At 45.0% G+C, this 23,188-nt stretch overlaps 1 protein-coding gene across 3 annotated transcripts in view; it reads right to left on the bottom strand.

Annotated features, from left to right (window-relative positions):
* Positions 1-4,261: 4,261 nt before the first annotated feature.
* Positions 4,262-23,188, bottom strand: part of CD82 (CD82 molecule) — a 33,310-nt gene continuing 14,383 nt past the window's right edge. For all 3 annotated transcript variants that reach the window (XM_031593371.2, XM_031593370.2, XM_031593372.2), the window contains exons 2-9: positions 21,348-21,429; positions 16,819-16,891; positions 14,228-14,352; positions 13,456-13,530; positions 7,604-7,711; positions 5,612-5,803; positions 5,264-5,347; positions 4,262-4,727 (exon numbers count right to left, since the gene is read on the bottom strand). In XM_031593371.2, coding sequence (XP_031449231.1) covers positions 4,650-4,727; positions 5,264-5,347; positions 5,612-5,803; positions 7,604-7,711; positions 13,456-13,530; positions 14,228-14,352; positions 16,819-16,891; positions 21,348-21,410 — 798 coding nt within the window. In that variant the 5' untranslated portion in view covers positions 21,411-21,429 and the 3' untranslated portion in view covers positions 4,262-4,649. The remainder of the gene's footprint in view (positions 4,728-5,263; positions 5,348-5,611; positions 5,804-7,603; positions 7,712-13,455; positions 13,531-14,227; positions 14,353-16,818; positions 16,892-21,347; positions 21,430-23,188) is intronic.

The raw sequence follows: 23,188 nt of genomic DNA, 5'->3' as shown, positions 1-23,188 counted from the left end.
CCAGATACAGAGTACCCAATAAAGCAACACGTTCAACACAGCCAATTATGTTACTAGGAGCTTAGAGAGGAGAAAACAGAATTCGTATGTATGAGAAATAAGAACGTATGGTTAGAGACAGTCAGTTTACCTAGGCAAAGGGCAGCTTCTCACATTTGGCAGAAGAAAGTGTTACCACAAGGCAAGAATTTGTATGTGCTCTACCAGCACACCAACTCCTAGAAATGGTTTCAAAGAACTAAAGCATATTTACAAACTTTACTAGCAACATTTTACTAATAGTTTTGGTTTAGTAACAGCACAGCTCTTGCTAGGGATTTTTGCATACTTACAAGTATTTGAAGACTTGCAAATTGGCAGATTTTACACTGACAGGTTTTTAGCATCAACCTGGTTTAAGATATTCAGAAATTCTGGCTGCTAACTGAAGTTTATTCTTTGCAATAAAAGGCCAGGGCTAGAGCCAAGTGTCTCAGAGGCTAATGGGCTAGAGCCAGACCATGAATAATTGAGGGTGTGCTCTCCATTTATGGCATTGAGTGGCAGCAACTGGCTGTGAAAATGCATTTGTGGGAATCCTACGGTCCTTGGGCTTTTCAGCAATGAGCCCCTACGGCTGCTGCTCCTCACCTTTCACAACCAAGGCACAGCCTGACACCAATGCTTGCAGTTCATATTTTAGCAGCCAGCATTCAGCTTATTACCAAACTCATCCTCAATCCCTGAGCCAACACAGCAGGAACCAGCCACACCACAGCACATGGGAGAGCTGCAGAGAAAAGAACAGCTGCTGCATGTTTCATTTGAGTATGTGCCACACAGAAAGCTTAACAAAGAACAAAATACATTGTGACTTGCGAGCTTACCCATGCTAACTCTAATGCAATTCCTCTTCCTTCTCCAGAAGGAAAAATGCCTCATGGGAAGAATTATAGCAGTTTCTGAGTTCCTTGTAATCATGCAGAACGAGGAATGTCACCAATCCATTACTAGGGGCCTTACTTCAGGCCACAGGCAGGTCACAACAATACTCATGTAATATTAATTATTGGCATGGGACAGCTATACAGCAGCTTGTTAGTTACACACAAAATGCTTCCATGTGCTGAGCTACTGCAGAGGCTGATGCCATGGGCTTTGCTACAAACATGAAACTTTGAAAAAGCCTGTATGTTGCTCTGGTTTCTAGTTCCATCAGCAAACCTTCATCCCAGGAGACAAAAAGGACGCCTGGCCCAAGATTTGTGCACACCTTGGGAGTAGCAGCAGGTTTTCTGTTCTCTGAAGGTCTAACAAGTCTCTTTTTAAAGTCCTTTACAGAACACATTTATAAGCATCAAATGGCTCCTTCCAGCCTCCCCCCAGCCAATCCCCAAAGGAACAAAGGATGAAAAGAAACATGAAAAAGATGTGGACAAGGAGGGGGAAAAAAGAAAAGCAGTAGGAGAGGCTCCTCCTGCTATCTTCAACTTCCCCTGCTACTTTGGGCAGAAACTTCAGAAGCACAATCCACATACAGTAGTAGAAGACATGCTACAAAATATCCAACTGTGTACTTCTTCAAGAGATGGATGGGAAAATTATTCCTAAAATGCCAAGCAGGAAGCACAAATCATTTATGAGAATACAATTGTAATTACAAGTTATTTTAGCTACCCTGCTGCCAGGAGTAACTAGGAACAGAAGGAAGCGATCATTGTCATCATCTCATCCCCCAAGGGACCAGCCAAGGCTGCCGATACTGAAGCACCGGGGCCTGAGCTTTCTTGATAGAACATCTCCCTCCAGTGGCCAAAGGCGAGTGGCTTGCACAGGGATCAGGCACCTGGGGTCCAAGCTTGGTACCAGCAGCAATTTTAGCAGAGTTCTGGTCAAGATTGGTAGCTGTTCCCAGCAATTCTGACTCATGGGACAAGAAGATGGTGTTTATTTTGGAGGCACTCTGAATCAAAGGCCCTAGGGAAGTGCTGCCAAGTTTAACTTACCAAAATAGCCACCAAGCTTGCTTTCTCTTCAGTGGCCTGGCAGGGGCTGACCAACCTTTTTCAACAGAAGCCAGAAGGTTGAAGTCTAAGAAAGGTGAATAGGAAGAGGAAAAAAACAACAACAAAAAAAGACAAAGCTAGGCGAGTAACAACTGCATGCACTAGAGGCATGGTAGTGTGTGTTTTGTAAGTCAGCTCTGGAGTGGTGTGACCCACAAAGTACGGAATACAGAGATTTGAAGCAGTATCTTCAAATACGGTGATCACTTACCTAGGAGATGGCAGGTGATTCAAAGGAACTATCACTTCGCTGACCCTAACTCATCCTCACCTCACAAAACAAGGCACATTTTACTCTAGAATACAGGAAAATTGCCAACTCCCTCTGACAGGCAGTATCTTTGTAGTCCACATCAATCCCAGCTACAGATCTCAGAAGAGTTTTCAAGGACCTCAGAACATACTGGCATACACTTCCTGCTTTTTGGCAGAGCCCTTGCTATCTTGAAAAAGCAAGGTGTCAGTGATCTGCATGTAAAACAGAAGGGGGCTGAGGGGAAGGAGGGAGAAAGCACTGCAATGCAAAACACATACGCAGAGATTAATTTTTTTTTTTTTTTTTTAGCAAAGTCTTTATTACAGAAATATTCACTCTCTAGACTTTTATATCTGTACATGCATTTCTTCCAGTGGGAAGATGTTGCTAAAAACAGGAAAAAAAAAAACAAAAAAACAATTAAAGAGGAAACCCATCATGGGCCCCTTTTTACTTGCTGCTCAGCATTGGCATCTGTAACCAAACAAGAATCTTACAAGTAAGAACATGTTAGAGAATAGACTTTGTACTGTGAAAGCTAGCAAGCTTTGCTGCTAAGAAGGTGCCTTCTGCTATAGCAAAGGTCAGCTTGAAGGATCTGCATAGGAGAGGACAGGGGTCTCAAAATAGCAAAGCCTCATTGGACCTCCATAAAAATCAGTTGTCCAGTCATATCTACTTTCCCCAGTCGCTGTTGAGTCAATAGATGAGGACACAGCAGGGACCCAGTGCTGGGGCCCTGCTCCTCTGCATGGGCCTTTCTCGCCAGAAGAAAAGTTGAGTAGGTAGTGAAGTCATGCCTTTGAACAGCTAGCTACTGGGCTATTCCTACCAACCCCATCCAGCAAGAATAGGACTGTCGGTCCTGGGACCGATTCTGTAAGGCAAAGGTTCCTTCAACCAAATACCTTGTATCAAGGCTCAGACAAAGACCATCCACTTCTCTCCCAGATTGCTTCCTACTGCCAGGGTCATTAGAATGCAAATACAGCAGCAGGAAGTCTATTGTGCCCAGGCTACCTCTAGGACTGAAGGTTTCTACCCAGCTCCATTATCTAGGAATTTGTGGAGGTATTTCCACACACATTCCTTGTTTTCTTGTGCTCAACACCACTCTTTGCTGCTGACCAATGGCTGAACAGAGCAAACATCCCAGCCATAAAGTACACAAATCACCCAGCCTGTGCAAGTGCAAAACCAGCTACTTCTCTGCTGCAGTGCTTACGCTCGAGACCAGTCACCAGCAGCCATGGCTCCAGACCACAGTGGAGTCAGAGGATTGGAAGAACTGAAAATAAAAGCAGTTTTATCCTTGCACCTAACTACAAAACCTAAACTGGTAGCAGGGATATCTCCAACATGCAGGGCCTGCAATTAAGTCAGATCCCTCCATACTCGTTACTAAAAACCTCTGTTAATATTTTATGTTCATAATGGGAGCAGGGGAAGAATCCAGTTGATCACAACTTTTGTATGAAAGTTGGCAACCCAACGCAATCAACACAGCCAGCCTAGGGCTGAGTCCACACTACGCAGCAGTCTCTGAAGTGCTGAGAAGAGCCAGAAAATTAGTGCAGGGATGAATGAAAAGGAAGAGAAAAACATGCAATCATCAGATCCAGAACCCAAGCGCCCTATTTCAAAAGCAGGTGAGCACCACAACCAAAATCTGCCAGATCACACTAGTGACAGGTTGACCTGGCTCCCTCCCAGTGGCTTCTTGTCACACTCAAAGGGAAGAGCTCCACTGAAGGCAAGGCTTGACTGACTCCAGATGCAGGAGAAACGATGAAGGTAGAGCTCAGTAGTTCAGATGAGAGTCTAGGCTGGAAGATGCATAGCAGAAGAAGAATCAGGTTAATTGCAAGGCCTGTGAAGCACAACTAATTACCACCACATTAGTGAAGTAGGTGAGGCTACCAAAGCACTGGCATCTCGACAGCAATTCTGACTCATGGGACAAGATGATGGTGTTTCTTTTGGAGGCCAAGGGAAAGATGTGGGAGCAGAACAGGAGGGAGGAACAGTTACTGTACATTAGGCCCAGTGGGTTGTAGAATTGAGATATGAATAGGATGTGGGGCAGGTGGCAAAAGGTGTCTCATGACGCAGGACAGTTAAGTTCTGCTTCTTGAAGAAGAAATAATCCAGAGGCAGGATGCAGGTAGCCCAACGGCTCTATTGCCAGAAGATCAGGCTGTATTGCAACTCTAATAGTTCTTAGCAGAGTGGTATCAGAAATAGGATGTCACAGGAGTAATGGTCAATGGTTGGACAGTCTGGGTACGAGGCAGGAATGTTCTGTTTGCTCCTTTCTCTGTGGTGCCGTAGTTCTGGAGTCAACACACTCAAGACTTGGGCACTTTGGTGTAGTCTTCACTGTGTATGTTCTTGCAGAGTGAAATGGACAGTATCATTCCCAGCAACTAGAATAAGTAATGAAAAATGGGAAGTCAGTCACCAATCAGATAATAACGTACGAAGAAAGAGTGGTATGGGGAGAAAAATACAGAGGTATCCTTTTAATGGTATCACTAAGGTAAACAGAGTTAATCCCCCCCAGGATGATAAAATATGTTGCTGCAAAAAAAAAAAAAAAAAAAACAAAAAACGAGCATTTACAGGTTTTTTAAGGCAAAAGTTGTCATTTCACTAGTGGGATGTGCATCTGTAAAAATACATACATTCTGTACCATATATAGCAGCAGAAACCATGAGTAGACCATAAGGGCTTACTCCAACCAACGAGAGGAGCAGTTCAAAGTTTAAAGCAGACAATTCAAGAGCAGTACTGACATTAAGCAAGCTGTCCATTACTTAAAAAAAAAAAACACACAAAAAAGAACTTTACCTTCATTAAACCATTTCGCTACTACCAAAAGAAAAAAATCCCAATAACTTTGTCTTTGAAAGAGTCTGCATAGAGAGACAGGATATGAATGTGTATCAGGGAATGACTTACCTCTACAACAGCAACACCCGTGCAGACCCCAAGAATGATACCAAGGTTGTCCTTCAACCAGTCCTGTACCCCATCCACACAACCCTATGGAGAAAAGATCAGAGGGGAAAGAAGCAAGGAATCTAAGTATCTCAAGACTAGAGATTCATAACACCTCTCTTCTTGTGCATGTACAGCTTAAGTCAGTTACATGCTGTGCCAAATTTCACAGTAGCTTTAGCAGAGAAGGGCAAGATCCCTGTCATCCTGTTCACTAAAGTGAAAAACATTCTCCAGATTCATTTCTAGAGTAGCAAAAACAAGGTGACTTCAGTGGAAGCTTCACGAACCCCAGACACACTCACTCACCTGCTTGTGAACAGGCCAGTCAGCATATGATGCAGTACCATTCACCCCGACATCCAGATTACAGAAGCCTGTATTTTCCTCAGCATCCTTGGAACTATTGGAGCAGGAGCAGGGATACGCAGTCAAGCTTCTGTTGATAAGAATGTAATTTTTTTCCCACTCCTCTGCTCCATTCCAGCCACAGCAGGTAAGCTAATAAGCAAAGATAAAGCATAGTGGTCATAACACTTCACATTGATAGCATATTACACAAACAAACAGGCAGTGGATGTGGTCGCACACAGAGCAAGAACTTTTCATGGCCTGGTTCCTGACTGCAAGGTACCTCCGGAGGCAGCGTTGGCCATCAGGGCACAGCAGCCAGCCGCCGCACGGTGGCGCGGACATGCCACCGAGCCCCGGCTGCTTGCACCCGCCTGGCCGCTGCTCGGGGCTGGCTGGGACGCAGATGAGGAAAGTTTTCCATCCAAAGAGACATTTACATTCCTACGCCCTCACGTGACAGAGCTACAGACGCTAAAGGGGAAAGCACGTCGGGAAGTCCAGCAAAAACTACGATCTTTTCTGGAAGCCTGTACTACCATACAAGCACTGGGATCCAGAGCAGAGAGATAATCAGATTTGAGGTGGAAGTTTAGGAAAAAATCCCTCTGCTCAGAGCAGAAACGTAGCGTTTCAGTCTGACATATGACAGTGGCAATAAGAACAGCTGAACACCCACAGCAGCATTAGCATTTGGTTTCCAAACAAGTGCTGGAAATCCAGCCTCCAGAAGAAACTTCCCATCTCAGAAAAGTCTGGACTTTAAACCCATGACTGGTGACAGCACAACTCCTCTACTCTCTTTCAAATGCCAACTGTAGTGTATAAGAGGAACTAGATTCTTAACACTCCTCCACAGAGCTTTCTTCTTCTGTTTCTACATTAAAACAATAGCTAAAGCTGGATCCTTTCTCTGCAGTAAGTCTTCCCTTTATTCAGCTGGCAAGGAGCTACAAATACAGCAATAGAACATAAATAAATCACTCCCTCCAAGGAGGAGTATTACTGGTCAGTGTAAAGAACAGACCAGAAAAATGCTATTACTTGTACTGATAATACATCAGCCCCATGCTGGGCATGTATTTAACTACAACAGCCAGCAGGCTCTCCAGTCCATGTTTTGGCAGCAAACAGCTATCATGACTGTGCGTGTGCTTGAAAACTGACCTAGTTGCTCAGGCATTGACCCTGATGCTAAAGCAGAAATCATGGGCAGTTGGATGGCTCCCAAGAATGCTCACACTTGCAGAGGAATCATCACAGAAGCAGGCAACAGACACCAAGCAGCAATGCAGACAGTGCTGCTGAGTTGTCTGGCAATAAGCTAAGGACTTTAACTTGCTGTAGAAGTAGCACGCACTGTGGCTTTCACACAGACTAAGGCATTCTAGAGACACTACAGATGAGGAGAAGTGTCAGGGTATCATTTGGTAGGTCAGACACATTGCACTATGCAGCAAATACTACCTAGTCCTGAGAGCCACCATATAGAAGAAAATCAGTCTTACCTACCACTAGTAGTACTATCTGCTAGTATGCAGGCACCAAACATCACAGACAACTTCATGTCTCAGCCGAATCAGTGTACTACAGTGTTAACCAACAGTCATCTATGCTGAAAATACAGCTTTTTAAAAGACATCTGAGGAATGTAGATGAGACACAGTTAAGTCAAGTGGTACAGGAGATGGTTGCAGTTTACTACCAAGAAACATGAATAGACTACATGACATCCAAGGCTATGGGGGAGATTCCGGAAGCTGAGATATCAAGTAGTGGATGTCAGCAACTGTGACTTGAATATACAGTACTGGAAAGGCATAACTGGATTGAGGAGCACTGCTAGGCCTCTTGCAATACCTATTTCCATGTCTTCAGCCTAACTTTATAAACCATTGCTGCACTGGCAAAATAGCATGTTTCTTTTCCTTGCTTCACCTTGTGGCTCACCTGTTTCTGCACGTAGTCCCACGCATCTTGTAAGTTCTTATCTTCACCATTCACAGGGTCATAATCTTCAATCAGTTTTTCAACTATGCGTGACAACTCTCCTTTCAGCTGGTAAATTAAAAAAAAAGAGCAAAAGTCAGATCAGTCAATTCTTTGTAGCCTCTTCTTGTGGGTTTAGACTACATGACATCCCTCCTTATCAGCTTTAGTCCTGCTGGTCTGCTGGTCTCATAGCAGGGAAAAAACAAAGGCTCATCATGGTCATGGGCATTGAAGCACTTTGCTTTGCTCTAGTTCCAGTGAATGAGGCTAGAGCAAATACAAACTGCAGGTGTAAAAGAAAAATGAAAATGGAATGAGCAGTAGCTTTTGCTTAGCCCTTTTCCAAAAGACCTGAAGGAGACAGTAACCTGTGCTCAGACTATCATACTCCCATAATACAGCCATTTTTATCTTGCAGCAAAAAAGATAGAAACAGTAATACAATCATTGAGAAATAAGTATCATCTGATTGACACACAAGCAGTAAGGAAAAAGGCAACTGGGCAGTGGAAAATTCCTCAGATTGACCTTGAAATAGTTTACTCTGCAGTCTTGTCTATGTTTTGGAGAACAGGCAATAAATATGATTTGACAAGATGAAATACAAAATGGGTTTACCAAGATAAAAATCCCACTTTGATGACCAGATGGCATTTCTTGCTGAGAAATTTTTTTCCCAGGCAGAAACAGACACACAAAATCTACCCCAGCTTTCAGTGACGCGTGGTTTGCTGCTACGTAAGAGGAAAGTTGCTCTGGAGGAAGTGAGTTAATTTGAAATCCCCGTTTCCTCCTTCAGTCACTTATTTCAAGCTTACTGAGTGGGTGGGAGACTGCTTCCTTGCTCCTCAGAAGTTGAGGAACTTTCCTGTACTGAGTAAGGCATTACATTTGTCACATTGTTGGTAAAAGACACATTTGACATCCAAAGAAGTTCAAGAATCAGACTGAGCAATCATACAGACAGAAAGGGAAACAAAGTTTTTTTCTCACAAGATAGCAAAGCTGTGAAGTTGCTGGCAAATAAGTGTACTGAGGACAACTGGAGATCTACCGCAGTAAAACTTGGGAAGTTTAGTGGCAACAACAAAGGCAAGCAAATAATAAAAATAAGAATCTACAGACTGCTGTGGTACAGCATCAGAGAACCAAAACATATGTTTTAACATGCATCAGGACCAGTACAATAAGAGAATATACATACACAGTTTCAGTCTTGAATGGAAGCTAAGACAGCAGTTTTGCTATGCAATGCAACAGCGAAGTGACCCCCATTAAGTCCCTGTCTTGGTACAGAGAAAGGTTATGAACCTGATGAACGGTGAGAAATAGAACTGAGTAGGGCATGCTGAACAATTGCTGTCCACCACAGGTGAGAAAAAGGGGAAGGATCAGTACAAGTGAAGGATAACACTGTCCTGTGGACTCACAGATAATTTCTAAACTTGCACTGAAAGGGAGACTTTGATCTGGGACCTCAGCTACTGCAGTTCATCCCCCATACTGCTGAGGCCCTCCACCTCTCAGGGAAAGTATGAGTCACTCTGCTGCTGGTGCAACTGTTTTTGACATACAGCCTGTGGAAACTCCTGTTTTTCACAGGGCATTGATCTATCTCTCTCCAGACTCCCAGAACTGCTGCTTCTATAGTGAGACATGTACTATACCTACCTAAACTGCTCACTGACAGTCTTACAACAAAGCTCAGGCCGATCAAATAACCCCTATACACCCATTCCTTGTCCAGAGATTTGTACCACCCCTCATCTTGATGAGAAGTACAAACTACCACCCAGCAGGCTCCTCAGCCCCCTTCCTCCCTCCTCTCTCCGAAGATCTCCTCAGCCAGCCTGTACACAAGGGACAGCTAATACAGCTGTCACTGTTAGGGACAGACCTCTATCTCAAATGTCTGGAAAGAAGAATCACTAGACAGCTAGAGTGATAGCACAGAGTTACATCAGCCCTAGCACTGGGATTCTCCCACCCCTGTGTATTACCCTTTTTGTCTGTGATGCTACAGCATACTTCATATCAGTGGAAAAGGTTTTTCTCTTTCTATTAAGCATTGTAAAAGACTGTGGTAAAGCCAAGGACAATCAGCAACAGAAAACAGTGCTTACTCCTTTGCTTGCTGTACCAGCTACTTCTTCTAGGAAACTGCAGCATGGCTCACAGCAATCACCTACATCAGGCCAGGCAGATGGGAGCCACATGATCTTTCTTCTCATGATGCCTAACTCTTCCCCTTTTAATTACTTAGCTTCCCCCTTTTCCTTCCTTTCAAATCAAGGCAGCCTGACCTGGTTCCTACTAATGAGATTGGCCTTAGATGCTGCCGTAAGCCTGATCCATTACTGAATCTCTGCATTCCCATCCTCACCCTCCTGCACACAGGGAGGGAGGCAAGGAGGAACAGGGCTTTCGTCTTGCCCAGGGCCCATCTGGCCCATTTACACTCACGCCAGAAAGAACCAAGGGTCCCTTCTGCATGAAACCCTACCAAAAAGAGCCTGCATTCTCCAATCTGGAACCACACCACAAGCAGACATAGGGCCAGAGTTAGACGTCCCTGATTGCAGCTGCACAGGAAGCTGCATCTCTGCTCTTCCTCTATTATTATGCAAGAATAGGCATGAAGTCTTACAAACAGCTCTGGTTTCAAAAACGTCATCTAAGGAGGCATCTAAGTGAAAGAAAGCAAAGGGTTCTTGGGTGTTTTATGAAGTAATTGGAGAAGGTGGGAATTATTATACAAACAATGGTACAGATCTGGAAAACACATGCAAAAATACCTTGCTGAGCTGGCAGCACAGCTCAACGGGGAGCTGCACCTGCAGCTGAATGCCTCTCTGCACTGGCATACAAAGCACAACAAGCTAAAAAAGGCATGCTGAACTTTAGCTTTTCCCCTCTTCACCCCTTAAAGACTTCCCAGGACTTAAACTGTGTGGAGCATGGCTGCTCCAAGACACTGATGCCTCTGTCCAGCATCAGAAGGAACAATGTTACCACCAAAACCAGAAAGCAGCAGGGCTGTCAATCTCCCTTTCCCATGGGTTTACTGAAGAGTGCTGAAAAAGTGAAGAGTGAAGAAAAGCTGAATGCCAGAGGCAAAAACATACATCACTGCTTCCAGCCAACATCACAGGACAAACCCACGCAGGACTCTTCCACTATCAGACACCACTGGTCATCTATCCTGCCCCTCAGACTTAAGCAGATCCTTCTCCCAACACATTTATTAGATTCTAGTCCGCATACTGAAACAGGCCCAAAATACAAGGGTGAACTCTCCCCTCAGTCACTCCAGATTCTGAAATTAATGCATACCCTGGAACCTCAGGCACAAATGTTTGCTACAAAGAATAGCTAGAAAGGAGGGTAACTCCTAAGGGACTATCACTCTCCTTTGCTCAAGGCACTCGGATCCAAGCTGCAGAGAACTGTGTGAACTAGGATGGAGAGACCTCATCCAGGCTCTCCCAAGTCCAAAGTGTTGTGATCTAAAGAGGTGTTAAGTGAAACTTACGATGTTGCTATCCTGCTGTCCTAAAAAACAATAACAAAACAAAAACAAAAACAAACAGACAAACAAAAAAACCCACCCCACCACAACTTTTAAGTAGGGGAAACAAATGTTGAACATCCTCCTACAGTGGGCAAGCCCTGGGCAGTTCCAGTCCAATGGGGCATTCCTCCAGCCATGCCCACAAGGGAGGCAGAGCTGCAGCCTTCCTGTCAGGCTCAGCATTTACAGTTACACTGACTCTCTCAGCAGACTTCCATATGTCAGTGTGGGGAAGGATTCTGATGCTGAAAGTGAACAGATTTCAACAGAAACATAGGCCTTGCTGTAAGGCCAGCGATACAGGCAAGCAAGTGAATCTATTGATCAAGAAGCGACTAGGTAGGGAGCAGTACAATAATCTCATCTCCTCTTCTCTAGTAGAGAAATTAAGACTTCAGTAAAAAGAAGCAGAAGAGTATCATCTTGCAGCACTCGATCCAGGATTCTTTCCTCCACTCTTATTACTCCTTGTTTTGTATCTAACCAACTTCCTGAAGTCAGAAAGGAAAAACAAACATGAAGAACACAATGGGGCTGGATCCTGAGAAGTTTTCAGTCTTCTTCACTGTACTCTGAACTGCCCTGGGATGGCATACATCAAGTGAAGCAGAGTGACAGGCATAGTGTCACTGAAGCACAGCTCACAAACCAGCATGTGAGAGGTTTTTGCCAAGACATTCTTGAAATTGTCTTTTCCTTTTTTCCCCCCAGTTGTTCTGGTACTCCAGAGGATCCCTGACACAGAAGTTCTCCAGAAAAGTTTTACCATAAGTTCTGCTCACTGAGAACAGCTGCATGTGTTCAAACCCCATCTCCCCCTCTGTCATTCTGATGGATCTGTCAGTTATTTCAGCTGCACTGATTTTGCTGTCTGTGCAAAACTCTTGGCACTTTCAATTTCCCCCTGATCTGACTGAGGTCCAAACAGTGAATTACAGCTGAAAAACTGGAGTTTCCTACATTGAAGTAACAGCTGGAGGAGAAGTACTGAGAAAGGTACAGAACTTCATGACTCGGGAAGTCATATTTCCCCAGCAGCAGGGAAATGCCAATCCTCACATCTCCTCTGCATTAGTCAGAGCTGTTGTGAATCAGCAGCCTGTTTGAAGCTCTAACTTTACAGATCAGATAATCAGTGTTTCAGTTTCTCCTCTATCTTCAGCCAGCCCAGAGAGCAAACTACATTCACACCACACTTGGCAAGGAACCCAGCCAACAGCTGCTCACAGTCACCACAGCCACTTGCATGAAGTTCCTATCAGCTACACCAGGACAGGCTCCTTCCACCTTCCCAACTTCACCACCAACTTCCTCAACCACCTACTTTTGTAAACACCAGCAGAAAGACTGGTTTAGGAGAAGCAAGCACAGTGCTGCAGTGGTATGGATATATGGTTATGTGGCAAAGGAGAGGGTTACCCATAACTGGTACTAGAAACCTGCATGCCAAGACAGGAGCCAGAAGGGACAACACAGTTTTAACTTGTTCCCATTATGTGAATGTACCTCTCAGTTGAGGTGACAATTAGTTAAAAGGTCTAACCGAGCACTGTGCAGGCCAGGAAACTATAGCCAGGACAGGATGTTGCAATGCACTGACATAGCTCAGAGAAGTTATTCCCTTGAAATTCTGGAGACTCACAACTCTAAGAGCATACTCTGTGAAATTCCATTCCTGACAAGAGAGGCCCACTTCAAATCCTTAAACCACTTGACTTTAAGCTCCAGTGATAGCACAGGAACTGTCAGATACTAGGGACTGCTCCTGGGGAAGAAAGGCAGCTGTCCCAAGAAGAGCTTTATATGCAAATTCTTAAGAGTTTAAAGGACAGAACACGATGACACATAGTTAAGAAGGTTGGACTGGTAACCCAATGTGGCAGCTGTGATGACAGTGTGGTAATTACTGCTATTACTACATTCACAAACAATAGCCTAGAGCAGGATCAAGAGAAAGTGTGGTCAAAAAGCTTTTCAAGAATTGCTCTTTACTTTTCCCACAGCGAGAAATAAAGCCTATATACTAAACAGCTTCCTAATCCTTGAGAAAGTAAGGCTACCAAGCCTGGCAGATACAGGAGAAACAAGCTGTACAGCAGCTACAGTGCTGGTGTGGAAGAAAAGAGAACTCAGTTGTGCTTGCCAATTGTACATCCAAGCTGAAGAGCACTTCTAGGTGTTTTCTGTTCCCCCAAGGTAAGCCCAGAGAAAACGAACACAGACAATAAAAAACACTCACTTCTTCTTGCTGAAAATAGATGACCAGTCCTGCAGCCACCTGAGTTATGAGAATCACCATGAGGCAGGTAAAGTACTGGAAACAAAGAGAAGACCATTATCAATTTTCATAAAGTCTGCACATAAAAGCAAAACTTTCAGTGAGACTTCATTTACAGAAAAAGTCACATCTAGCCAATATCTTTGCCTGCAGACAAGCTCAGCTATCAAAAATACTCTTCACGGTGAAAGGCTTAAGTACAAGCCTCTGCAAGTACCAACAGCAGCTACAACTTACTGAGTCAGCGCGCTTCAGCACTTGTCTCATTAGGCTAACAGGAAGAAGATGGTTTATGAGCATCACCTGCATGCGTCACTTCAGCCAGGATTCCTTCTCCCACCCCCAGCACCATTATAATCTGTCTGACCTCAAGTGGTTGAACTCTCTCCACCCACAACAAATGGGTGTTGAGACTTTCCTAATGCCAAAACAAATGATGTGGCCATGACTGGTTACTATATACACATGCTCTGAATAAGCAGTAGCAGATTAGCAGGTAGAGGTTTAGGAAGGTAGTTTTGTGTCATTTAACAAAGAAAATTTTACATAGATAAACCACTGGTTGCAGTGTGCTGACCAGAGAATATAAAGTATGCAGATAAAGAATAAGATCTGAGTTGACCTGGCAGAAGCACTGTCCCCAAGGAGACCTGAATCTCAGAATACAATCCAAAAGATATTTTGCTGGAGAGGTATCAAAGGGTAATCTAAAAGACCGGATGAATTCTCTCACCAGACCCAAGAGACATCGGATTTCATTGACTGCTCCAAGACAGCCCAGGAATCCCATCAGCATGGTGAGAGACCCAACACCGACCAGGATGTATGCGCCAGTCCTCACAGAAGGAGATGAGGTCTCTGCAGGGGCCAAGAGAAGGAACAAATTAGCTACTGACAAATATGACAACTGCCATCACCATTTGGAGAATTGACTCCATATCCACATAAGTCTGCTATCTTCTACAAGAACAACACATGGAGGCATGTCAAATATGGGACAGAAGACTGCTTCTGGGTCTTCTGAAGAGGGAATACCACTGAAGACAACCTGCAGGCCTGCATTATCTCAAAAGTGACTAATGGTCACTCCAAACAACTGCACTCATTTCACGCTGTTTCAATACTCATCTATGACTCCTGCAAACAGATGCTCATTCCAGGATCAAAACAAGGATTGTGTCCAAACGTAATGCTATAATGGGATGGAAAGTACCACAACAATAGCAGAATGGCAAAGTCTTTGGCTACAACAAATGAGAACAATCCCAAACGCAACAGCTGCAAACACAGAAATGAAGAAAGAGAGCTGCTTACCTTTGGAAGACCTCAGGTAGGTAGGGATCTTCAGCAAGAGATACCCTCACCTCCACCGCTAACCCCTAAATGAGGTCTGGGGAGGGCTGGATCCTGCATGCATTGCATACACCTGAGCTTCCCTGGGTTGGCCCTGCATTTCCAGCAGGTGCTCAATCACTGTTTCAGGACATGACTTAGCATTTCTGCTACATCAAATTAGCTACTTTTGCACATCCTTCTAGCAGCTACCACCCACTGTTGTTTGGAACAACTGCATTCTCTCTATTTTCAACAGCTTTTCATTCAAGTCTAGGTAACATTATTTCAGACACGCTGGTGCTGCTGTCAGTCCTCTCAACATCTGATACTGTAAGCAACAGAAGAAAAAAACCCTTATTTCTGAGTTGGTCACAGTACTATTTCTTGCTGAATAGGACTGGAGAAAGGCATGCATTATGGCATAAAAGTTCAAAGAGTCTGGAAATAGCAACCAGAAACAAACTGATCATTAACAGAAATCTGTAAACCTGCAAGTTGGATAGTGCAGGAGAATGTCCAGTGATTCATGCAATTAATATTTCTAGAGCTCAGCATTCAGTTTCCTAGAAAGAAGTCCCAAGAGACAGGAGAAGTCCCTGAGCTCTTCCAGAAATAGGTTAAAAAGAGACAATAACTGAGTCCAGGCTAATATTCTTGCTTAGTCAGCTTCTTGCTATAAGAAAAAGCCATTTCCAGCTGCAAAATCCTTCAGAGAAGCCAGAGCAGCAGGTAGGCAGAGGCCATGCTCACACCTCTCATCTGCAATGTCTCAGAAATGTGGCCCTGCTGGCTGGGCAAGCCCTGCTCTGCTCACTGTCACTCCATGTTTTCCCCTGCACTGGGCCAGCTGCCAGGCAAGCACAAGCGGCCCCTTGGCAGTGGGTTGCAATGCACTGCTGTATAGAACTCCTCCAATGGGTTACTAAAGCAGAGGAAGAGAGGGGCAGGCATGAGAAAGGAAGTGAGGGGCAGGGAGAAAGAGCTGAGACTAGAAATTGCCAGGAAGGAAGTAAAATCTTCACACACTTTGTTAGCAGATATTCTGGGTAAAACGGGAAGAAAAAAAGGCAGACCAAGGGACTTGGTACATTCACAGTGGCAGTGACTGCCTTAAGCCTGGGGGAGTAGCTGCTGCACAACTGGCACTGGTCATATCTCAGACCTTGATGGGTGATGCAAGTAGCCAGGCCCTGGTAAGCCTCTTTTCAGCTATCTGTATTCAGTGCATTTCTGCTCATGCTCACACATTACTTACCACCACCCTTTACTGGGCTTCTCGCCCTTTTAATGGCGCAGTGTTAGCCAGATGCCACAGCACAATAAACAGAGCAGTCTGCAGTGCCTGTGTGTACTGGCCGTAGTGGGGGTGTTCTCTCCGCCCAGCATCTTTCAAAAGCACTGCTAAAAAGCAGTGACTTGGGAGCAGGAGTTGGGAGATAAAAGGATTGGTGTAACTAGGAACAGAGCTACAAATGCCACTGCTGTCCATTCCTTGGGCAAACAAGATGGGGCTGCAAGCAGCATTTATCTAGCATCCAATTTTCACTACAGAATCTGACATTGGTGACATCAGCAGCAATTCTGGATGTAGTGGCAATGAATAACACAACTTGTTAGAAGCCCCTCTAAGAAACGGCACAAAGGAAGCAGTTTGTCAGTGCCAAAGCTGTTGTGGGAATACAGCATGCAGTGAGAACAGTCCTTAGGTTTAAGATGAAGCATGTGGGTTGCTGGCTGAAGAGTCAATAGTCTCATACAGTCTGACCCCAGTGTTGCAATTCACGAGACTAGCAGAAACACCATGTTTCAAGGCATGCTCCTTTTCACCCTGTTCTTACTAGAGGTCCATCTTGCCATACACCGTGTTGTTGCTCAGGTCACAAAGCCTGCTAGAAAGCATTGCCGTCCCCAGACTAAACCACGATCACACAGAGCCCCAGACCAGAGTCAATTAAAAAAGAGAAAGATGAAGAAGAAACATGGTCTTACGCAGAACTGAAATGAAGCTGGTTTTGTCAGCCAAAATCCATATTCCAAAACCCAGGATCACAGCACCCAGAATCTGAAAGAACAAGAACAAAACAAATATTTGTATAAACTAATAAGCCAACTATAAGAGGCAGTAACCCTTATTCATATTTCCAGAGGAAAAACAACTATTCTTCTGCTGTTCCCACCCATCTCCCCCATGGTACTCCTCCCAACATAAACAGGATTAGCATGACTCCAGGAAGAGAGCTTCAGCCAACTGCACAGGAGCCCCAAGTTCTGTTTGGCAGACCTTCACACCATATCAGAGGAAGGTTCAAAACAGTCTGATGAGAAGATGCTGCTAGAATCTTGCACGAGGAAGTACACAGTTTCTCTGAAGATCTGAGGGAGCACAAGAACATCTAGCATGTGATATAAAAATTTTTTTGAATAGAGAAACCTGACTATAAGGGACTAGACTGCAAGCCAGCTGCCAAGGTTTACGTAGCTGTCAGCTGGAACCTTCCCAGGAAGGACATCTTGGGCTTGTCAGGCTCTGCTACGATGTTATGGCTTCAGCCCACAAACACACAAAACCAGTAGCATTCACTTTGCATGCAGGTTCCCATGAGCAAAGGGCTTTCCTTCTTCCAGAGCCAGGCTCAGGCATTTTGTCTTGTGACCCTATGTTACGCCAGAGCACCCTAGCCCCTCAATACTCCAGCCAACACATCTTTCCACCAACTGTTACGAAACATCAGTCACAGCCTGTGCCTCACCAGTTTTATCTAGGGGAAGGATTAACAGAGCAATACGTCCCTGTGAGTACTCAGCTGAGTCCAGATCCTAAATCAAGAAGGCCAGAAACATACAGATTTCTCATCTTGTTTTGAAGGAGGAGAGAGGGAGAAAAAAAAAAAAAAAAAAAAAAGCATATTCTGTTTGAGCCTCTAGGTATTACTGTACATTGAGATTGCTCCAGCTCCCAAAATCAGGATCGTAACACCATTGTACCACAATGAAGTCACTATGCTAAGAAGTCTGTGAGTCTGCTGGATTTATAAGAAGCCAGAACTTGTGCAATGCGGACAATTCAAAGTTGCAGAGTGGTGAAAACCACTGGTGCAAAGTTCTAAAATACTGTAAAGGAACAAGGGAAGGATAAAGGTAAGTGATGTGTCTCCAAAGGATGTGAGCTGCAGGCAGTAGTTCTTACACCAGCAGGATTTCAGCAGAGGATGAAGCAAGGTATTGAATAAATCAACAGGACTGAAGAGAGATGGCAATTCTGTGCTTCATTATAGAGTGTTCAGACAGTCCATGGAAATGTCAAACCACCACCTGAAGCAAGCTGGCAGAGAGCCATATGGCCAGGCATTGTCAACACATTTCCAAACTTTACACTGCATTTCAACTCCTCACACAAAGATGCCTTTCTGAGCAAAGATAAAATAACACTCTGAAATAAGCTGCTTGCAAGCTTCCTGGCTTGGCAGAGGAATAACACAGCTCTGGGAGTTAAACTAGAAAGTCACCAAGCAAGTTCCCAATATCTTAAGACCAATGAAGAAGGGCATCTCAGCTGTAGAAAGCATGCTGCTGTTGTTTCTCAGTAAAAAAAAAAAAAATCCCAACATGATAGTTACATGTTAGTTATGATAGTAACAAGAATCTTTTTATCACATCCCAGTGTGCTGCACAGCAGCACTGCATCTGTTGGTCAAACTGGAAATGAAAGCCCCTTGACTATACAACAGCTGGAGGCTCCTAAAAATTCCTCTTAAACTTCATATTCACAGGAACTGCTGAATTTACAGTTTGAGGCAGTCTCACATTTAAGGCAGTCTTAGTAAAATATTTGTCTTGAACAAAGATGCAAACTGGGCTTTGTGTGACATCTCTTTTGGCTTACTGACCCCGAGATGTCACCTCGGTTTTGCTGCCACTGACAAAACACAGAGCTCCTGCTGAGCTGAGTTCCTGGGAAGTTATTTGTTATGAGGTACTCTGACTACCCAAGGCCTGTTTTCACTCGGAGCTTTGCTCTTGTCCACAGCTCATGTGTTTGCCAGGAGCTGCTGCTGAAAACACTAGAAGGGGGAGGGCAGTGAGAAAAGAAACCACAAAGAAAAAAAACACTGTTTACAACTCTATTGTTATATCCTAGCGGGAGGGCATCTCTGTTCAATGTCTGCAGGAGTTTCCATACGCAGCTTCTGCCATTGGCTTGGCTTCAGTCTCTGCACATGGAAATCACACCTTTTGATGCCCACAGAGTTAAATTCCTCTTCTCTGCTGCCTTACAGCCCTGAAGCAGAGCATGGATGTCTCTCCCTCACCCCAGCCATGAGGATGTCACCCCAGACCTCAGCAAGATCCCCATCCAAACCCAAGCAAGGAAGATGCAGCCCCCTGAAGGCAGCTCTGGCAGTTTTCCATAGCACAATTCAATGAAGAGGGTTATGGAAGAACTTTGCTGTCACTGGACTTCTGACCCAACCAAGCCCTAAGTTCTGAAAAATATCACGACTGATAACTAGAGGCCTTGTTTCAAGTTGCAGCCAGCTCCATTTACAGAGGTGTTTGGGAGAACTGTTTTCCCTCTAAGGAGAAGCAGCTGCTGTAGCCCGTGCCTGATATCCAAGGAAGAGATGTGTAAAATTTTAACTAGAGAAACTAAGCTTATACTCTAAACTTACGTTTTAGCAACTTCTGAGATGTGTAGGAAAGCAGTTCAAATAATCTTTTTCCCTTTAATTAAAGCAGGTCAAACCTTCCCCCGAAACAAGGCTCCAAGGCTGCAATACACCAAGTCCCTGAACTACTTCAGCTAGAACAAAGGACCTTCTTACAGTCCTCAAGCTGTAGAGAAAAGCTATTTCTACAGCTAACCAGGGTCTCTAAAGGCTAAATTCATCAGCTCCAAGTCAGGCTGGAGAACACTGCTGGCGGAGGGCTGGCCTGCACAGTGTGACCACAAAGGCTCAGCTCAGTATCCTTCCAGAGGACAGAGCTCTATCCCCAGCGTTAACATCCACACTGAAGGAGCATGAGAGTCTTTTGCAATCAAGTGTAAATCTATGGAATAAAAGAACAGTCCCTGTGAGTTGACAGCTTGGGGAGCACGAGCCAGCTAGGAGAGCTGCCCAGCTCCCAGCCATCACTGTGGGCTCTGGCTGGCCAGCAGCACAAGCTTCAGAGGGTGAGGAAACAGTAGGAATTTCTTGAGCTCAAAGCCAGGCACTCTCCATAACAGAGCTCAGCACCTAGTGCAGCCAGCACGAGGGGTGCAGAACCTCTCTGTGCTGGGAGCTCACAGCAGTGCTGCAGCAATTTTTCTACTGGACTAAAGCTGATCTAGAAACATCTACATTATATAAGCTTGGACATCCCCCATTCACACCCTGAACAACTGTAACAGGAAAAAACTTCTTGGGTCAACTACTTCCTATGGCAGCCAGACAGTAACGGATACCACTTTCCTCAACATCAGGCACATGGAAAAAGCCTGCCAGCAGCTGAAACAGCTCAAAATCTTCACTCCAGAGAAGCAGTAAGCTCCACAGCAGAACAAATCAGCTTCAAACGCCCTCTTTCTATGGGGCAGCCTTAGGGGAAAGACAACACCTGTAGCATAACACAGCCATGCAGGAACAGAGAGTGAAGCTGCATTCAGACCAGAAAGCAGTGTTCCCCTTATCTTGCCTTCTTTCCCACGTCCAATTTCCAGCTTGGCCCTTCATTTCCCTACTATGCTACACAAAGGGTAACAGTATCAGACAAGCTATTTTCTTTTTGGTATATGGAAAGTAGAAGCCACCTCCTTCAGCAGAGCAATACCCCACACCAGGAAGGCACCAACACTGCCATGCTGGCCTTTTGTTCACACAACACACAGCATCTAAACTTCACAGTAGAATGCATGTGAGAGCGTGCCCCCTCCTAGACCCCATTTGATCAAAAAAAAAAAAAAAAAGGAGCTCAGACTGGATTACCTTTTGCTGAGGCACACACTGGAGAATAACTATCCAGAGGCCTGCTTTTTTTTCTCCAGCTAAGCCCTCCCCAGTCTCCCCCTACCTCCCAATTCCTTTTCAAACAGGGGACTTGGACTAATTCACCTTGTTAAAAACCAGAGCCAGCCTTTGGGACTGAAACAAAATTAGAGTTGTTCTTTGAAGTCCCGCCTGACCTATTTAGGAGGGCACTGCTGCTACTTGGCAGGTTTTGTAGCTTTGCTGCTCAGGGTAGCAGAGAAAGAAGCTACCACATCTCTCCATCCAGCAAAACCCCGTAACTCTGGCCTTCCATTCTCACTGCAGAAAAGTAAATATGTGCACTGGAGGCAGCAAGTACAGACCAGGAGCAGAGCACCTAGCCATACTTGGAGTCAGCAGCTCCAATATGCTTCAGCTTCAGGAGTTCCATTCTCTCTTCCAAAATCTGTGTCATTTAATGAATGCACTGGGCCAGCATCCAGAAAAAAAAAAACATGTTTCCAGCTAATTTTAGTTCCTACGTACTCTGCAGACACCCGCAATACTTACAAGGAACAGGAGATTAAAGAGGAACAGGAAGTACTTGGTGACTTTCAGGCAGCCGGACCCCATCTTCTCTCACTTACAGGATCTACAGGGAAAGCAGAAGAACAACGAGGGGCTGTTAGCATCAGGTCCTCCAGACAGATTAGACAACACCCTCACCCCATGCTGAGCTCTGCATCACATGGTAGTCTCATAGAAGGCACACCAGAAGCATGCACTGGACAGACATCCTGAGCTGCCCTTGAGAGCAGCAAGACAGGACAACATAGTCATTATAAATTCAGCTGCTGCGAAGACCTCCTGGAGCTGACAGAGCTATCAGATGTTCTAGAAGGGATTTAGTCACATATACACTAATTCTGTCACTACTTGCACAGAGTTTGTGTTAACAGCCACAACACCAACTGTAGCTACTAGTCCAGATGGAGTGAAGTGATGCACTTACCTGAAGACAGAGCCCACAAGAACAGGTCCCTCCCTCTGAAAACTCTCATCTCTTTGTGACCCCTGAGCAGCTGAGGGAACACTGGGTCAATCTGTAAGGTAGCATGAAATCAAGCTTCTTGCGTGCAACTCTGCACTGGGTGGCTCAGCAACACTTGAGAACCAGCAAGTCTACTGCATACCAGCAAGTTACTCACATACTGCCAATTCTGCTGCAATTGCAAGACATGCAAAATTTCAGTGAGGGCCTTTTTCCATAGATAACCTCAGGAGTACAAGGCAGCATGGGATGATGGATTGGGATGCTGCTGTTAGTCTGTTGGTACCAGCCACGCAAGCTGTAGTCTGTGGAGTGGCTAGCAGGCAACAGAGAGGGGAAGAATGGAAATACAGTGTGGCTCTGTCATACAAAGAACATATCTGACTGTATTTGATCTTAATTACCATGCCTAGAGCCTATGTAATCCTGCATGAGAAAAGATAGGCAAGACTGCTCTCAGCACTGAGAATTCGGAAGTATATCAGGTCTTTATCAGGTCTTTGCATTACAGAACTTCAGGAATAAATAGGTCTGTATAACTGCAAACTACAAGTTCTCACTAGTCTGACAACAAAGAGCTCAGAATTTACTGACAAGGCCAGCAGACCATCATTGGTACTGGAGTTCTACTCCTCCTGGGAAGCAGTGTGGCTGACTGACACATGGGGACAAAGAGGGGGGGGAACACCTCAAAAGTCAGCTTTCCTGCTTCTCCTTCCTGTCCCTGAGCAGCTACACATCCTGCAGAGGGAATGGAGCTCTTAAGTTACTTAAAATCTGCTTTGGCAAGCTCCTTGCTTCAGACCACGCTGCTGTGGTAAGAAGCAGCAGTCAGAGGAAGAGCAGGACGAGCTGAGGCACCAGTCCTGCTGGGAGGAACCAGGCCCAGTGGGAAGCAAGGTCAGCAGTGCTTCCTGCTGCCAGCCTGGGTGTACCAAGGGTCACAGGAACCTAGCGCACTCTTTTGTTTCAATTAAAGGCTTTTGCTTAATCTTATTAAATATCTAGGTTAATTCTGGAGCTAAACTGGTATGCAGGCCTTGTTACAATGGGCTAGCCTGCCACCAAGCAATGGGCATCCTCCTCTACCATTTAGGCACCCTCCTCAACATTTAGGCAGCCAGGTCCTGAGGCAATGATGGATGTCTGCTGTGGAGGATACAAGAGCACTTCTACCTTTTGACCTAGCCATGCAATAAGCTAGATAGACTTCACACAAGTCATCATCTTCTTACCAGGTGCCCCAACCTAGGTGCAATCCCTGTTTCTCCAGCCCAAGGAGCAATTCGCAGCGCTTGCTCCCAGCAGAGAGTAGCCACGTGCTGCTTATCTCTGACTCTGCCCCTTGCTATTTTGATTA

Source organism: Phasianus colchicus, chromosome 5 (assembly GCF_987193195.1).
Source record: "Phasianus colchicus chromosome 5, bPhaCol1.hap1.1, whole genome shotgun sequence".
NCBI lineage: Eukaryota > Metazoa > Chordata > Aves > Galliformes > Phasianidae > Phasianus > Phasianus colchicus.
The sequence above is the reverse complement of the archived record's forward strand: the minus strand, read 5'-3'. Positions and strand labels throughout refer to the sequence as shown.